Raw genomic sequence first — 18508 nt, forward strand, 5'->3', positions numbered from 1 at the left:
GGATTATTGAGATTTTGAGGGAATTTGGCCGGTTTCTGGGTTACAAATTGAAGATGGGGAAGAGTGAGATGTTCCCGATCAATGCTAGAGGTCAATAGAGGAGGTTAGGGGAGTTGCCGTTCAGTGTGGTAGGGGCGAGTTTTAGGCATCTAGGAATCCAGGTGACGTGGAGCTGGACCTAGCTACAGAAATTGAACTTGGCACGATTGGTAGAGGAAATGAAGATGGATTTTAAGAGGTGGGATGTGTTGCCACTGACACTTGCAGGGCACATGCGGACGGTGAAAATGATTGTGTTGCCCAGGTTATTGTTTGTGTTCTAGAACTTCCCTATCTTTTTTCCCCAAGTCCTTTTTCAGGAAGGTTAGCAGGATAATTTGTGGATTTGTATAGGCAGGGAAGTCCCCACAGGTGAGGCGGATTTTCCTGGAGAGGGGACGATGGGGGGCTGGCATTGCTGAATTTCATAAATTATTATTGGCCGGGAGTTGGGGGAGAGATTGGTTTGGGGTGGATGGAGGCCGCGTCGTACAGGGGGACGGGTTTGAGGGCACTGTTGTTGGCACCTCTTCTGTTCTCCCCAGTCAGGTACTCAGATGAGCCCAGTGGTGATTTTGGCATTACAATTGTGGAGCCAGTGCAGGCAACATTTTGGGCTGGAGGGCATGTTGTGTGTGCCGATATGCGACAACTATAGGCTTGTGCCGGTGGGGCTAGATGTGTGGTTCTGGGGGTGGAGGCAGGAGAATGGGGATGAGAAAATATCAGCCATGATTGAATGGCAGAGCAGACTCGATGGGCCAAGTGGCCTAATGCTGCTCCAATGTCTCATGGTCTTATGGTATTGGCCTTTGCCTCCCTCATAGCCAGGAGACAGGCTTTGTTGTGTCGGTGGGACTCGGAGTGAGTGAGTGACGTGGCAGAATTTCTGCTGTTGGAGAAGGTCAAGTTCACTTTGCAGGAGTCAGTAGAGGGGCTCACTCAGAGGTGGAAACCGTTCATTGACTTCTTCAATGTGGTTTGAGGGATCAGCAGGGGGGTGGGTTGGGGGGGGGGCAATAAGGGGTTAGAAATTGGGAAGGCAGGATGTGGTGAGGTGTTGGTATTGGGAAAGGTTGGGGATTTGTGGCTGTTTGTTCAGGTTGATGTTTTGGTTTTCTGATATTTTTGTGTATATATATATGTAAAAAGCCTTGAATAAAAATGTTTTTTTTAAAACTCTTGTCAATGTTTGTAGATAATTTACTAAGGAGAAGGAAGTATAGTTTGCTTTTGTCATTATTGACTTTGAAGAAAGCCGTTTCAATATTGCAAAAAGGATTCAAACACGGAGTTCCATAAAGATACACATGAATTTAGAGAAGGGTGGAAGGTGACAGAGGAAGCCGATTGGATGGTCTCGATCCTATGGAAAGTTAGGTTGGAGGAGACAGGGAGGGGTTTATGATGTTCTGCACTTCAGGAAAGAAGCTAGGTCTTACCTTTGCATTTCAGGATGATTCTGGAATAGTAAACAGTTTTCACAGGCAAGAGCAGGACCCAATAATGCTTTATAGTCCAGCTGTATCTAGCAGTGAATGGCCAAAACCAGTTGTCCACCAAATTTTTTAAAGTCTGAGTCCCTGACACTGAAAGGAGCAGAGATGATGATCCTGCTGTGGGGAGTGACCAGTTTGAGAGGCAGTTTGGGTTTTAATAGGGGGCGAGGGGAACAAAGGTGGAGGTGAGGTTGAGCAGATTGATAGCTTTAAAAATATGATGAATCTTTTATGTGTTGATGTAAGGATTAATTATTGACAGCGAATGAAGGATCTAAATTAATTCAATTGCATTGTGGTGTGTACTTTTACAGTATTAGACACTTAGGGCGGGATTTCCCACACCTCCGGCCGCGTACTTCACTGCAGCAGAGGCGACCCACTGCTGTCAATGCGAGTTCCCATTTTATGCGCCGCTGACGCTGGGAATCCTGTGGCAGTGGTTTGCATCGACAATATCAGAGGATCCCAGTGGCGGGAACGGCCGGCACATTCCGGCCTTATAGTAAACCACACCGTCAGCTGCCAAGGCCCAAAGCTCTGCAATTCTCTCCCTAAATCTCTCTAGCACTCCCTTCTCCATTGAGATGCTCCTTAAAACATGCCTCTTTGACCCAAGGTTTTGGTTACTAATCCTTATATTTCTTTATGTGGCTCATTATCAAATTATGTTTGATAATTGCTCTTGTGAAAAATATTGAAGCATAGAACCATATAACTCCTACAGTGCAAAAGGAGGTCATTTGGCCCACTGAGTCTGCACCAAACCTCTGAAAAAGAGTACCTTACCTAGGCTCAGTCCCCCACCCTATCCCTGTAACCTCACCTAACCTGCACATTTTTGGACACTATGAGGCAATTTATCATCTTTGGACTGTGAGAGGAAACTGGAGCATCTGTAAAAATCTCATGCAGACACGGGGAGAAAGCACAAACTCCACAGTTACCCAAGGCCAGAATTGAACCTGGGTCCCTGGCACTCTGAAGCACCAGTGCTAATCACTGTGCCACCATGCATGTTACTAGATTACAACTGCTTTATGCATGTAAGTTGTTGTTACCAAGCAATATCTTTCCATCAACTCTTTGGTCTCCATTCTTTGGATGCTGATGCTAAATACTAGCTCATCCATTATCTTTGCCCACTTTTTGGTACCCTTGAGATCCTACCTTTGTGGAGATGCAGTTTTGAATATAACCATGCAGGCTCTCTGCAGTGATGTATTAGGTCAAAGGTTTGGGATTCATGATTTGACAAAATTGTAGGGTAGTATCAGGCATTCATTCATGTCATATGTTCAAAGTATATTACTTTGTAATTGATCATTATTCCACAGTATACTTACACTGCAGAAGCAATGGCTAGAATTTTATGGTACCCCTCACCCCCAGAGTGGTCTGGGAGGCAGGGGTGGCATAGAATCAGGTGGAATTACAGGGGGTTGCTGTTATTGTCAAAACAACGTAAAATTATCTTGTGGCTTACCATTTGTAAAATTATCTTGTGGCTTACCATGGTGATCAAGGTGGTGAGTAGTTGGTGGTCAGGGGTAGGAGTTGGTGATGAACAGTTGACAATTGATGGAATTTGCACGTGTTCGGGGTGGGTAACAGACATTGCAAGGGAGTGAGACAGGGATCAAGGAGTTGTCAATTAATAGACGGGTGGGTGGTACAGATTGCATAGGGCTGTTTATTGAGAAGCTTGTTGGTTTTGGAAGAAGCACTCCTGCTCCTCTTGGCCCACAGGCAACGCTATAAAGGCATGTATCTCATAGGTTCAACCTTTCACATCTTCCTTATGCTGCCTGGTTTACCAAGGCCTGGGAAACCTGTGGTTAAAAGTAGAATGATTGCTAAAATGAAGGTACGCAGCCTCATTATAATATTTAAATGACAAATCCGTTTTCCATGAGTTGTTGCTCGCCTGTCCCTCATCCCACCTACATTAAAACTGGAAGTGGTGGAGATTTAAGGTCAGTTAAGTTCCTTTTCAGATTTCCTGCATTTTAACCTCTGACACTATCTCAGTCCACATGTTTTTGGAAGATACAATTTGGCCCTAAGACTCTTCAGAATGAAACCAAAAACTAATGACATTGAATTGAAGCTGTTGAATTATTTTTGTACCTGAAAAGAAGTAGAACAGACTGAAAAAAAGTCTGAAAGTTGTTATTTCTGTTTATCTGTGTATGGTCTTGCAAGGCAACTTTGCCAAATATCTGGGGGGGGAAAGTAATATTCTTCAGTTACTATTAAATACAGTTAGCTTTGTCACTATGTACTGAACTGTGAACTATTATTGATATTTTTGCATCTGATTAAAGTTATGTTAAATCAGACTTACTTATTTTCAGATTAGTGAAATTGAAATTAAGTTAGATCGCTGCAGAGTGTAAATTTATGAATAATCCATTTGTAGTAGATTAATGTAACACCAAGAGATTTTACAAATTTCAAAAAAATATAATTGTGGTTATTTCCAATTAATTTATATTTCACTTCTAATACAGTTATCAATGAAACACAATATGAAAACATTTTTTCAAGGAAAATTGACATCAGGATGTCATTCAACAGGTTACCTGCATGCCAATTACAGCATAGATGAAAAAGAGCATGGCTATCAGAAGTGCAACATATGGAAGTGCCTGAGAGGGAAGAACATCGTTACCAAGTTAGGTTGCAATACCGTTACGTGCACATTAAAATAATCACAAGACATTTTCTGATATTTTCATCAATTGCTTTTTAGGCACTACCTGAATGTTATTAAAAATGTATTCTTTTCATATATGTATTGAATTGCTGATGATTAACTATCATAATATAGGCAATATTTCTATCAGATTTTGGCAGCCTGACTATATACTGAAATAAACAGAGCTTTCAAATGTTTTGTGTAAATCAATTATCTATTTTAATTTACTAATTTGCAAGTCTACAATTTGGAGAAAATAATGGAAGGCACATCCAAATTTCCAAGACATATTTTCAATGATTGAAGTTCTGCACATGAGTGCAAATTCATAATATTGGGTATGATTTACTGGCCTCGTCGCGTCCGAATTGGTGACACGACAAGGCCAGGGAATCGCACAAGAGGCCTCTTGCGAGATTTGTGACGTTCAATGTCTCGTGCTATTGAAACAAAATCTTGCGAGACGTTGCAATCTGGATCTTGGCCTCACTGGGCATGGTCCAGATTAGCATATTTAAATGATCCATTGGGCGAATTTAAATATGACCACATGGATTCTCCCAGCGCCTGGGACCTAACAGCCATGCCTGGGAGACTTCGCCAGTGCGCCGTTTAGTACTGGTCCACACAAATGTGGACCATCACAATGGCACCTGGTGGGGGAGGGGGGGCATATAGGTCATTAGAGACTCCCTGGTGGTCAGGCTCTGGGCAGGGTGGTACCCCGGCACACCTGTTGTCAGACAGGCACCTTGGTACTGTCAACCTGGCACTGCCACCTGGACATCTTAGCAGTGCCACCCTGACATTGCCAAGGTGCCTGGGTGGCACTACCAGGCTGGCAGGGACACTGCCAGGGTGTTAGTCTGGCAGTGCGAAGGTGCCGGGTTGCCCGTGCCAGGGGTCGGGCCCAGGGTGGCTTGCCCATAGAAGATGGGGTGAGGAGTGGCTCAAGTATTCCGGAAGAGTTAAGTTGGGTGCAGGGGGCAGTTTGGAGGCCACAGTGGGGTCGCTGAGGGGGGTCGAAAGATCAGAGCAGCCTTTAAAAATGGCGTCCCGATCCCCGAGTCATCTTCCTGCACTGGTGAGCTGAGCTCATCAGTTAAGGAAAAGATTTAAGTGAGGTTTTGACGGGGTATTCCCATCAAGGCCAAAAAATCAGTATAGTGCCATTGAATAGCGTGCCGAGAAACACCCCGCTAAATGTGCCTCAACGGGTCTTTGATTTTGTTCCATCATGCCCATTATTTCTCAGATATTTATATATTCAACTGTGTACAATTATTCTTGCACCCCTCATATTCTTTTATTTTTCATTCATGAAGCTATTTATGTACCTAGCTAACACTGGACCACTATCTAAAATGAATACAACATTTTATGGTTCACCACTCATTACAATATTTTCCCAACTGACCTGGTGCTTGTCTGTGTGGGCCTCTAGTTGATAAGCAACAGCTTAGTTTTTCTTTAAACCCCGTTTGCTTTAATGTCATGAAGCCCTCAATGCAATGCAGGTCCCTGAACCAACCTTGGTGCGGGTTAACGGTCTCGTTGCACCCAATGAGAATCCATGTGGGCCGGTTGGACCGCAGGAGAGACCCAAATTGGGAACCACGCGGGGGGCCGAGTGGTTTGCGATCTAACCGGCTTGTTCCCATTTGCGGGTCATGGATCTCATCCAAACGTGGCGCGAAACCAATAATCATCAATTAAGGGCAATCTCCATCTTATTAGCGAGATGGACGCCCTATCTAACGGCCCCCGGGGATCTAACCGGCGAGGTCATGCAGGTGCCGATTAGCACTCCTTTTTAAAAATGGGAACCTAACGCAATGGCGATCAGAGAAGGTGAGTAGCCATCTTAGTTTTCAAGTAAACAGCCCTAGGGCACTGGCGATTCTGTCCCATTGCTCGGGAGGCGGGAGGGGGGAACGCGCCAGGCCAGGGGCAGGGCGACATCGTTCAGGGGTGACCCCAGGGCTGGGAGGAGGGGGGGCACGGTCAGGGGCTCAGCGCCGGCTGGTCACACCCAGGCCATACCCCAAATTATGGATATCCATAACAGCTGCTGCCTGTCTGCCAGCAAACACTTCCAGGACAGAGTTCTGTTTGTGGTTCAATGCTGAAGGTCACTGTAACTCCTTCTGACTGTGAGCAGCCTCCGGTGCACAGTTTGAAGGCTATTGCTAATAAGGAATTGGCATTGTCAGTTATGTGAGCATTGCACAGCTCTCAAGTGGCTTCTCAGGGGTACACGTGCCATGTCTCAGATGAGGTTGCCTAGCATCCCAATCAAACTGTGTTGCCGGGACACTTTGCCTGAATCCTGGAGGTGCCTGAACCACAGAGCAGCAGCTAACAATCAAACATGCAAGAGCCGGGCTTCAGTACTGTGGATTACTGCGGATTACTGGGCAGCACGGTAGCATTGTGGATAGCACAATTGCTTCACAGCACCAGGGTCCCAGGTTCGATTCCGGCTTGGGTCACTGTCTGTGCGGAGTCTGCACATCCTCCCCGTGTGTGCGTGGGTTTCCTTCGGGTGCTCCGGTTTCCTCCCACAGTCCAAAGATGTGCAGGTTAGGTGGATTGACCATGATAAATTGCCCTTAGTGTTGGGTGGGGTTACTGGGTTATGGGGATAGGGTGGAGGTGTTGACCTTAGGTAGGTGCTCTTTCCAAGAGCCGGTGCAGACTCGATGGGCCGAATGGCCTCCTTCTGCACTGTAAATTCTATGATCTATGATTACCCCACTACCAGAGGGTGAGCGTGTGGATATGAGGAGTGGGGGGGAGGGGTTGTACCTGAGTATGGTCTCCCTAATGTTCCTGTCAGGGGTCTGGGTCTCGGGGCTCCCACTGTGGGGTGAGTCTGCGAGCAGGGTCTCCCCAGCACAACTTAGTATGGCACTCTGAGAGAAGACATGACACGAACGTGTGGGGGAGACTTGGGGGATCTAAGCGTCCCAGGGTGGCAGCCCTAAGGGATTGTTGATCTCTCTCCCTCTCTCATTCCTTAAAGATATAACAGCATGGATGGTCTTGTGGACTGCGCAGCGGAAGCTCTCGTGGTGCTGGTGGCAGCCCAGGCGGCCAGCCGCCGGAGAAGGCGGCAGCAGCTTCGACGCAGGCTCAAGGCTGCACCCCATGTCAACAGGGGGCCGCCGCACACCCTGCAGACCCAGCCGCACATGAGGCTGGGGAGAATCCCCGAGGGGACGCCCATGATGGGTCAAAGTGCCGTTGGTCGTTCGAGCAGATGACTGACAGCGTGTGCTGCAGGAAGCTCTGTCTGAGCAAGGAGACAGTGCAACATCTGTGACATGTCCTTGCGGACTTGGCTTCCCTTGGGAGGAGGAAGATACCTGCTCCCTGTGGTCGTGAAGGTCACCACATCCCTGAACGTTTATGCTACTGGTTCACACCAGGGCTCGAGCAGGAACTTGTGTGGCATTTTACAAGCGACAACCCACAAGTGCATCAGTGAAGTCATGGATGTCCTGTATGCTGGGGCAGCAGACTTTATAAACTTTGAGCTGGACCAAGCCAATCAGGATGCTGGACAACAGGATTCTCCGCCATCGCCGGGATGCCCCAGGTCCAGGGGGCAAACAATGGCACGTATGTCTCCTTGCGCTCAACTGCGATGGCTGGACCACTGTGGTAGTGCTCTGCAGTACACCCCCCAGAGGGTCTCCCGCATTGTGGTAGTCTGCTGTGCCCACCACAGCCTGGCACAGCAACAGGGAGACATGTTGGAGGAGGAGGATGGACGTGCAACCTCTGAGGAGAAGAAGGGGTTGGAGGATGAGCCCAGGAAGGACCTGCAGCAGGAGCTGGAGCGATCAGGGTCTGGCATGCCCAGAGGAGGCCCTCATGCTCGCCCGCTTCTCATAGGACAATACTCCGTTTGTCATCTCACCCGTCCCCCACTCCCGCCTTCCCCAACTCCTCCCATTGACCACCCCCACCAACACCTGCACCCTTCCCACACATTTCCCCCACGACCGGTTCCCGACCCTCTCTCACGCCGCCTCCCCCCCTCTGTTCCACCCTCCCAGGGCCTGTATAACATCACTCCAGGGTAATGGGCCTGTGTTGGCACTGTCAGCGAATTAATATACAAGATTTAATGATATGTAGACAGACATGTAACTAAAGGGTTAATCACAACACTTAGCTGTGGCAATACCACTAGAGGTCACCACCAGATCACACTACATAACTGAGCTCCCACACTTTTTCCACACAGGAGTAGCCAGGCAGCAGTAGTATAGCATAGTTAGATCACAGCCTCAACACCATGTGTAGTTCAGATACAGTTTATATAGTTATTACTTTATTTCTAGAGTTAGTTCAGTAGAGTGTCAAACTCATTTATTAGTTTTATCATTACTTAATAAATTTGTTTACTTTACATCGAAGACTCGTCTATTCTTCAAGATCATCTGCAACCAGTAATGACAGATATCACTTTAACCAAGTAATACAACACAAGACAGGAGGATGATGATAATCTGCTGTGAGGTTAGCACTGGTGCTCCTCAGTTTATTCCAAAGTCTGGCTCCAGTCTTTCTGCTGACAGCTTACTCACATCCATCACCTGCATGTGGTATACATTGGGGGCTCCTGATCTAGGACCACTGTGCCCAGGGAAGGCAGGGAATGGGGGGGGGGGGGAGGAAACAGAGAGCAGCAGGGGTTGGAGGTGAGGGCTGGCCCTCTGTAAAGAATAACGTGACACAGACTTCGCGTGTATCATGTGTAACATATTTTAATTGTGAACATTCAAAACCCCCACCCCACCAGTGCCCACTCAGTGATCCACAATTGTCTTAACCTTCCGTGCTATGCCGCTACGTCTAGGTGTGACCCCAGGATGCACATCAGAGGTGGAAGCAGCCTGCTGAAATCCGCGCCCTCTGGCCTTTGTGGCCCCTGGCAGATGTTCTCAGGAGGGGCTGGAACTGGAGGGACCTGGCCGCTTAACGGTGACATTGGCGTTGCTGCCCGCTGATCTTGAGACACGGCTCTATTAGGAGGAGAGGATTCGGGTGAGGTGGAGACCGCTGTAATCCCCCTGATGGAAGGCAGCAGGTCAGCCTCCAGTGCTCCCTCTCCCAGGCAGTGCCCATGGGGCCCTGGGGATCAGAGGCAGCTGGACTAAGCTCCAGAAACCTCTGTGATATCTGGTCCTGCCGGCTTTGGCGCCACCCCGTTGTCTACACCATGGTGTTGCCATCCTCAGTGATGCTCTCAGTAACTGGGCCACGCTCTGCAGTGCCCTGCCAATGTCCACCTGCATCTGGAGCATGTCCCTCAGTGACTGTGACATTCTCTGCAGTGCCTCGGCAATGCCCACCTGCGTCTTGGACATGTGCCCCAGTAACTGGGACATGCTGTAGAGGTCCTCAGCCATGGCCATCACAGACCGAGCAACACCTTGGACGCCACCACTCATGGAGCTGACCTCGTGCTGCAGGTTTTCCACTGTGGTCACCACCCTAGCAGCGTTGGCATGGTGCCACACATTGCCGGTGTCATCTCCTGCACCCTCAGCCTTTGGGTCTCCTCCAGTCGGCTATGCACTTGCTGGAGTGTCGCTGACATCCCCTACTGAATCTCACGGCCGTACCCTAGCGTCTGCACTCTGGGACAATCTTGTCCAGAAGCTCGGCATCTGACCAGAACTCAGCTAAATCCTGGGATCAGGCAAACCTTCAATTTCTGACTCACTTGGATTTTCCTCCCTCCACCTGATGTGCATCAGCAACTGCGTGGTGCTCACCAGAGTCTGCCCCAAAGGCCTGTCCATTAATGTTGCCCATTGAGCTGTATGTCTCTATGTTGGTGGAGGGTGGGTATGACAGCCATGACACATCAATGGAGGTCTCCTCTGAGCTCTCCTCCACAGTGATCTCGTGTGGCGGGGGCGCCCCCGGATGGCCCAGCCCCATAAGATGGTGACCCTGCAAGAGAAAGGACATGTGGTCAGTGGGAGGAAGGATCATTTTGTCTGACATGAACAACTCACTTGAAGCAAGTCATCTGGGTTGAGGGGCAGTGGATCCTCACCTCTGCGGTGCAGGTCGATCCTGTTGTCGGTGACTGCTCTATCCTCGGTCATCCCTGCGATCTCCAGGACTGGTTCTCATTGGGGGTGAGGATTCTGATGTCCGGCACCCCGCCGACCGACCCTGCCCTCGCCCGCCTATTATAGGCCAACTTCTTCTCTTGCAGGGACAAAGGGAGGGCATTGTGAGCTGCATGCTTGATGCATTGGGGTGGGGGGGGGGGGGCTCTGTGACAAGTGGCATGTGTGTGCACCGCTCCTGGGACTGGAGGGGTTGCGCTGATGGGCGTTAGGACATGCTGGGGCACAGGCATGGTGTTATGCTGGGGTGGGGGTGAGGTGTCAGCCACCGATTTGTTGGGGGGAGGAGGGGGTGCCGAAAAGAGATCAAGGTAGTGGCAGGCGGGATTGTTGCCAGGGGGTGTTATATTTCAAATAATGACTTATCTAAAATATATATATTACTCTTGAATCCACCAGGATGATAAAATGACCAATAGTCGTCTTGTTAAAAGATGAACTATTTAATGATCATAGAATTTACAGTGCAGAAGGAGGCCATTCAGCCCATCGAGTCTGCAGCGCCTCTTGGAAAGAGCACCCTACCCAAGCCCACACCTCCAACCTATCCCCGTAACCCACTAACCCCACGCAACACTAAGGGCAATTTTGTACTCTAAGGGCAATTTAGTGTGGCCAATGCAGCTAACCTGCACATCTTTAGAGTGAGGGAGGAAACCGGAGCACCCGGAAGAAACCAACGCAGACACGGGGAGAATGTGCTGACTCCGCACAGACAGTGACCCATGCCGGGAATCGAACCTGGGACCCTGGAGCTGTGAAGCAATTGTGCTAACCACAATGAGTAATAAAATAATAAACTGAGTCCTTTTCCTCAATACTAAACTAACAATAAAGAATTAAAGTACAATACAGATAACTATATAAGAATTATAACAAACTAGTTCTAACTTCTCTCACTCTAGCTACTCTATGTCTTGCTTGTTCACTGTTCTGAATCACATCATCATCTGACTTTGAAAAGGCGGGAAACCAGTTCTTACAGTATCTGACTGTGAGCCATCTAGTGTTGAAATGACTGTGCTACATTTACATACATTGATCATGTATATTGATATCTGAATATCACTACATCCCCCTTTCTTTTTAACATTTTCTTTGAAATATTTGAAAAGAAAATTTACATAAGAAATGCAGTGTAAACAGTATTCAGTAATCACTAGATTATTGAAAAAGTTCACAAATTCAGACGATTGGGTTTTCTTCTTCTCCTTGTTGATCTTCTGAACTTCAAAGGTGATGAAGAATTCTCCAGTTTGTTGTGAATCAGAACATTGGATTACATTCTTCTTTCAAGTTGTTTGGAAACAGTCTGGTTCAAATCAAGATCTGGAAAAACGTTGACAGTATCTTTGACTTGAAGTAGATCTCTTCTATTTCTTCTTAGAATGGTTCCATTAGAAGTTCTGATCAGATAAGATCTTGGTAAGAATTGCCTAATTATGTGAGCTTTGTCAGACCAACCTCATTCAGGAAGTCTGAATCTAGCTATATCATCATCAGATAGAGTAGACAGTTCTTTCGAATGTTGATCAAAATATCTTTTCTGACTCATTTTCTGTTGTTGCATTCTTTTAAAAAGATGTTGTTGTTCTTGATCAGGAAAGTGTAATTGAGGTAATGTTGTTCTCAACACTCGGCTGTACAACATTTGAGATGGAGATAAGCCTGTTGATAGAGGAGATGTTCTGTAATTGAGTAAAGCTAAGTAAAAATCAGAATCAGATTCTTTAGATTTGCTAAGTAGCTTCATGATGTGAACACCATTCTCTGCTTTTCCATTTGATTGCGGAAAGGGTGGACTTGAAGTAACATGTTGAAAATTGTATTTCAATGAGAAATCATGCCATTCATGACTTGAACAACAAGGGCCATTGTCAGATATTACGATACTGGGAATACCATGTCTGTCAAAAATCTCCTTGCATGCCTTGATGACATTGTTGGATGTGATGTCGTTCAGTCTCACTAACTCAGGAAAATTGGAAAAATAGTCAATGCCTACAAGATAGTCTTTTCCAAAAAAGTGAAAAAGATCAGCATCAACCTTGATCCATGGTGATGTTACTAGATCATGTGGTTGCAGTGGTTCTTTACATTGTTGACTTTGATGGGATTGACATATTGAACACAACGAGATTATGTTCACAATATCATTGTTGATACCAGGCCAATAGGTAGACTGTCTGCTACGTCTTCTACATTTTTCAATGCCAAGATGACCCTCATGTAATCTCAACAGCATTTCAGAACAGATGCTTTGTGGAATTGCAATGCGATCTTGTCTCAACAGTATACAATCTACAATAGTCAGCTCTGACTAAATGGATTGATATTGTGGACAATTGCCTTTGGGCCATTCTTCTTGAAGATGTTTCATAACTTTCATCAACGTGGTATCTTTCTGTGTCTCAATGCAAATTTGTTGAAATTTGACATTCTTTGATTAGCTGCAAATGTGAATCAACATCATTGATGAATTCTTCTTGGAGAATGCCAGTGTTGACTGACCTAGATAAAGTATCAGCAATTACTAATGCTTTACCTGGTGTATACTTCAGTGTGAAATCGTATCTTCTCAATTTCATCATTAAACATTGAAGTCTGGGAGTCATGTCATTTAAGTTTTGTTCTATGATGTGTACAAGTGGACGATGGTCAGTTTCCATGTGAAGTTGGGTCGGCCATATCTGTAGTCGTGGAATTTGGAAATCCCCGTGACTAACCCTAGACACTCTTTTTCGATTTGGGCGTACTACACTCAGTGTCAGTCATCGATCTTGACAATAGGCAATGGGAACCGAATAATCAAAACGGTCTTGTTGCAGTAAAACAGCACCAATGCCATTTTTACTTACATCAGTTGAAACTTAGGTTTGTTTTGTAGGATCAAAGAATGGTAAGCATGGAGCTTGTATCAATTGTTTCAAATCAGTCCATTCTGCAGTATGTTTGTCAGTCCAGATGAATTCTATGTTCTTTCTGATCAATTGACGTTGAGACGTTATTCTCGTGGATAGATTTGAAATGAACCTTCCTAGAAAGTGGACAAATCCAAGAAAGCATAAGACAGCCTTTTTATCTTTGGGAATTTGCATTGCCTTGATAGCTTGCACTTTGTCTTGATCTGGTTTAATGCCTTCAGTCGTTACGTTGTCCCCGAGGAATTTTAAAGATAAGGCCGCAAACATGCACTTGGACTTGTTTAACTTTAAAACATAGTTATCAATTCTTTGGAAAACCTCTTGAAGACGCTTGGTGTTGTTGACCAGACGATTATGTCGTCAACATAAACCCAAATTCCTTCTATGTTCTCGGTCATCTGTTCCACTGTTCTGTGAAAAATTTCAGAAGCAGATATGATACCAAAAGGCATCCTTTTGAAACAGTACCTTCCAAAAGGTGTATTAAAAGTACAAAGAAATTTGCTGGAGTCTTCTAACTGCATCTGCCAAAATCCTTGAGACGCATCAAGCTTGGTAAATATTTTAGCATTTGCCATCTCAGCAGTGATATCTTCTTTCTTTGGCATTGGATAATGCTCTCTCTTGATACTTGCATTGAGATCTTTTGGGTCCATACATATTCTTATTTCACCTGTAAGTTTCTTTACACAGACTAGGGAGCTTACCCAGTCAGTAGGTTGAGTAACCTTAGAGATTATTCCTTGAGTTTGAAGTCTTGACAATTCAGCTTTCAGTCGATCTTTAAGTGGAGCAGGAACACGTCTAGGTGGATGGATCACCGATTTGGCATCCTTTTTCAGTTGGATTTTGTACTGAAAAGGTAACGTGCCCATCCCTTGAAAAACATTTGGATATTGCTGTAAGAATTGCTGAAACATAATCATTGAGTGCACTTGATTGACAGGTATTCATGAAGATTCTCTGTATGAGTTTCTTTGCATGCTTGTGCTCCAAATAATGATGAACGAGTATCATTGACAATCTCGAACCTTACTTGTTGTTGAATGTCTCTGTTTGTGACACTTAGGTAGCAGAATCCATGTGAAAAAATGGGGCTGCCATTGTAATCATGCAATGAGCATTCTGGAAGAATAATTTCATAATGACTCTTGATCTTGGACAGGTCCTTGGAATTCAAAAGATTCGCCAAGGCGCTGGTATCCAATTTAAAAGTGATTGGAATTGTGTTAACATACACAGTAGTCATCCAGTCATTGCTTACTATGTTGATTTTTTGTTCTTCCGTTGCTTGAAGATTTTTCTCATACTCTCAATGAGGTAACTTCATTGTTTTAAGATGATCCTTGCTTGCTTGTAGATCATGCTTGATGGACGAATCAACTACTGAGAAAATATCGTCATCTTCTGTGAAATCTTCTTGAGTGTTGATTTCTTCTGTTTTGTCCACAGCTCGTACTTTGTGATACTTTTTGTGTGTAGGAGGAATGTATTTAGCAGTTGATTGATGTTGTGAAGCATAATGGTTGAGTTTCTGACATTTTAAACATTGTTTGCCAAAAGCTGGACAATTCTCCTTTAAGTGGGCGTTACCACATCTGTGACACGTAATTACGTTGTTGTCATGATGTAATTGTGACGTATACGCATGTTCAGACTTCTTCTTGAACGTCTCGCATTTTGGTGCAGAGGATAGCTTCCGTTCCTTACAGATTTCTGCTTTGCTTGCGCTACCATTTTAATTTTCTCTGCCTCGTGGTCGAGATTCGCGCTTTTTTCAAAGTTGCGATGAATGCTACAGTCGAATAGTTGAATCCGTTTGTTCTTTTTTCTTTTCTATGCTAAATCTTTGTTAGTCTTTCTTAAAAAAATTATAACTCGCTGGTACCATGTTATATTTTAAATAATGACTTATCTAAAATATATATATTACTCTTGAATCCACCAGGATGATAAAATGACCAATAGTCTTCTTGTTGAAAGATTAACTATTTAATGAGTAATAAAATAATAAACTGTGAGTCATTTTACTCAATACTAAACTAATAATAAAGAATTAAAGTATAATACAGATAACTATATAACTATACACTTTTATAACAAACTAGTTATAACTTCTCTCACTCTAGCTATTCTAACTTCTCTCACTCTAGCTATTCTATGTCTTGCTTGTTCACTTTTCTGAATCACATCATCATCTGACTTAGAAAAGACGGGAAACCAGTTCTTATAGTATCTGACTGTGAGCCATCTAGTTTTACATATTTACATACATTGATCATGTATATTGATATCTGAGTATCACTACAGGGGGTTGGTATCAACTTACCCGTGCGGCCTGTTGGAGGTCATTGGTCTTCTTGCTGCACTGTGCGGCGCTCCTCCTGGTCAGCTGCCCACACTCACGGCCACTGCCACTGCCTCCCAGGAGGCATTGGCAGGCTGTGGCTGGTCCTCTGAACCTCTCAGGGGAACAGGATGTCCAGTCTTGCATCCATGGCGTGCAGCAGCCTGGCCACATTGGCAATTCTGAAATGTGGAGCAGGCCTACATGGCGGAATGGCTGTGTGTTCGAAAGGAGCATTTGTGTGCAACTCCTCCTTGTTAGCGGGAGCTGTCGGGCGGGATCCAGGCGAATCAGCCGAAGGAACAGCCAGGTTGCGGTGTCACCGGGTTGGGCGCCGGGGAGCTCGCTCTCAATGTCGGAAAGACCAAGGAACTGATTATCGACTTCAGGAAGTGTAGCACGACACACACTCCCGTCTGCATCAATGGCTCCGAAGTAGAGATGGTTGATAGCTTTACATTCCTGGCGGTCACCATCACCAATAGTCTGTCCTAGTCCGCTCACGTTGATGCAACAGTCAAGAAAGCCCAACAACGTCTCCACTTCCTACGGAAGCTAAAGAAATTTGGCATGTTTGCATTGACTCTCACAAACTTCTGCAGATGTGCGTTAGAGAGCGTCCTATCTGGCTGCATCACAGCCTGGTATGGCAGCTGCTCGGTCCAAGATCGCAAGAAACTGCAGAGTGTGGTGAACTCAGCCCAATGCATCACAAAAGCTTGCCACCCTCACATTGATTCTGTATACACCTCCCGCTGCCTCAGGAAGGCAGACAACATTATCAGAGACCCCTCCCACCCAGGCATTGCCTTCTTCTAGACCCTCCCATCAGGCAGAAGGTACAGAAGTCTGAAGACCCGCACATCCAGACATAGGAACAGCTTCTTCCCCACAGCCACAAGACTCCTCAACGACTCCCCCTTGGACTGATCTGTTCCCTGTAAGAACACTATTCACGACGCCCATTTTCTGCTCTTGCTCATCTATTTGCGTTGTTTGGCCCCTTGTTCTGCACTGTAACCAATCACTGCTTGTCGATGTACCATTTGTCAATGTTCTCTGTTGATTATTCTTGTGTCTACTATGTACATACTGTGTACATTCCCTCGGCTGCAGAAAAATACTTTTCACTGTACTTCGGTACATGTGACAATAAATCAAATCAAATTAAATCCTTGGAAATCGCACTTGATACAGTACTTCGAACTTTTCCTGTTAAATTGCACCCCTTAAGATATTAACCTTTTCTTAACACACAAATACAGAAACACAAAATTAAGCTTACTTAAAGCTATGCCTTATTTCTAATACCCACAAAACAAATAAAAATTACTTAAAACTACCTCTCGCTCCTGTCAATATACATAACTTCAGGGAAAAAATGAGCACAAATGTGGAAATGATTAACTTCATGCTCTGTTGAAACTCCTATGATTCCATGATCAAAAATTGGTAGAACAGAAATGATATTTGAGTGTATAAGTTAGCAATGCAGTCAGTACTCAAGGAATATCTCTATCTAGTCCTTGAGCTGGGTTTTAATGTAAACTATCACTGTGGACTTTTAGTCAACTGGCTCACATTTAAAAACTAGGCAGGACACTCATTTAAAAAAACTGGCATATATTTTTGATATAAATAACATTAATTAGACTTATTGCCGACACTAATTGTCCTTTTTGACATATAAATGTAACGTGTTGAAGTACTAACTGGCCTACTCCTTCTATTTTCCAGGTTTCAATTCATTCCCCCATTAGAACGATACAAACATACATACAAACCTGGAAGGACTTGACAAATGTCCATAACAATGTGCGTATCCCCTCACCACGGCTCAGTAGTTTGACTAACCGCATTACACGGAAGAGACGGAAGAAGGTAATGGAAATTCTGGAATTTTCCTCTGAACTCTAAAGGTAATTATACACAAAATCAATCAAAATCAATCCACAAGAATAAAATCAATAAATGCTTTTAAAAGATTGTAAGACAAAACAGGAAGAACACAAGCAGAAAGGTAATCACAAAGGAAGTCAAGGTATGCCTCAATCACTTTCCCATATTTAACTGCATTGATCTGCATAGACACACTGTGATCTGGAAAAACTTCATGCGATAAAAGGTAAATTTTCAGAAAATTTATGTTTCCTATCAATTCCTTTGTTTTAAGTTTAAACCATCAATAGGGGTCAACATAATTCTGAAAATTTATAATGTAAAATCAAACATAGTCTATTACACAATATTTATATTAAAGATGATTGACATTAGTAAATCAAAGACTGAAAGTCAGGAACAAATATCGGCTTAAAACTAAAAGAGGAAATTTACAAGAAAGAAAACATCCATGCAAGGTAAACATTGGGGAACACTTTTATATCTTACCCCAGATTCCCCTGTAGGGGGGCTCTCTGTTGGCTTTGCAAAAGGCTTTAGAAATGAATATTTAAATTAATAACCAAATAAAGTAATAACAACTTAAATTAGAAGCACTAAGATTTAAATAAGAAAGACCAGTTTAAACAAAAAATGAATGCATTAGCCACCTGATGAAAAGGCAGGCAGCAGGTTGGTGGGACACGCCAGTTAGCTGCCAAAGGTTCTGCTAGGAGGCTAGCCCATTCTGAGGACCAGGCTGGCAGACTGTCAGTGAAAACAACCTGTCAACACAAGGAAACTGGAATATCAGGCAGCCAGGCTGGCTTCCACACTCAACAGGTTCCTGGGATTGGGCAGCAGACTGGCAGTGGTTCAGGCTGGAATTGTGGAGCCTTGAGAAGCACTTCTGCTTTTCCCAAAACCACAGAACTGAAGAGGAACTCACCTTTGGGCTGCTC

At 44.8% G+C, this 18508-nt stretch overlaps 1 protein-coding gene across 1 annotated transcript in view; it reads right to left on the reverse strand.

The window, feature by feature from the left end:
- Positions 1-18508, reverse strand: part of cacna1db (calcium channel, voltage-dependent, L type, alpha 1D subunit, b) — a 1216201-nt gene that overhangs the window by 187339 nt on the left and 1010354 nt on the right. The window contains exons 33-36 of the mRNA XM_072472487.1: positions 18057-18101; positions 17453-17581; positions 4124-4189; positions 3669-3760 (exon numbers count right to left, since the gene is read on the reverse strand). Of these exons, the coding sequence (XP_072328588.1) occupies positions 3669-3760; positions 4124-4189; positions 17453-17581; positions 18057-18101 (332 nt within the window). The remainder of the gene's footprint in view (positions 1-3668; positions 3761-4123; positions 4190-17452; positions 17582-18056; positions 18102-18508) is intronic.

Source organism: Scyliorhinus torazame, chromosome 13, assembly GCF_047496885.1.
Source record: "Scyliorhinus torazame isolate Kashiwa2021f chromosome 13, sScyTor2.1, whole genome shotgun sequence".
Taxonomy (NCBI): Eukaryota; Metazoa; Chordata; class Chondrichthyes; order Carcharhiniformes; family Scyliorhinidae; genus Scyliorhinus; species Scyliorhinus torazame.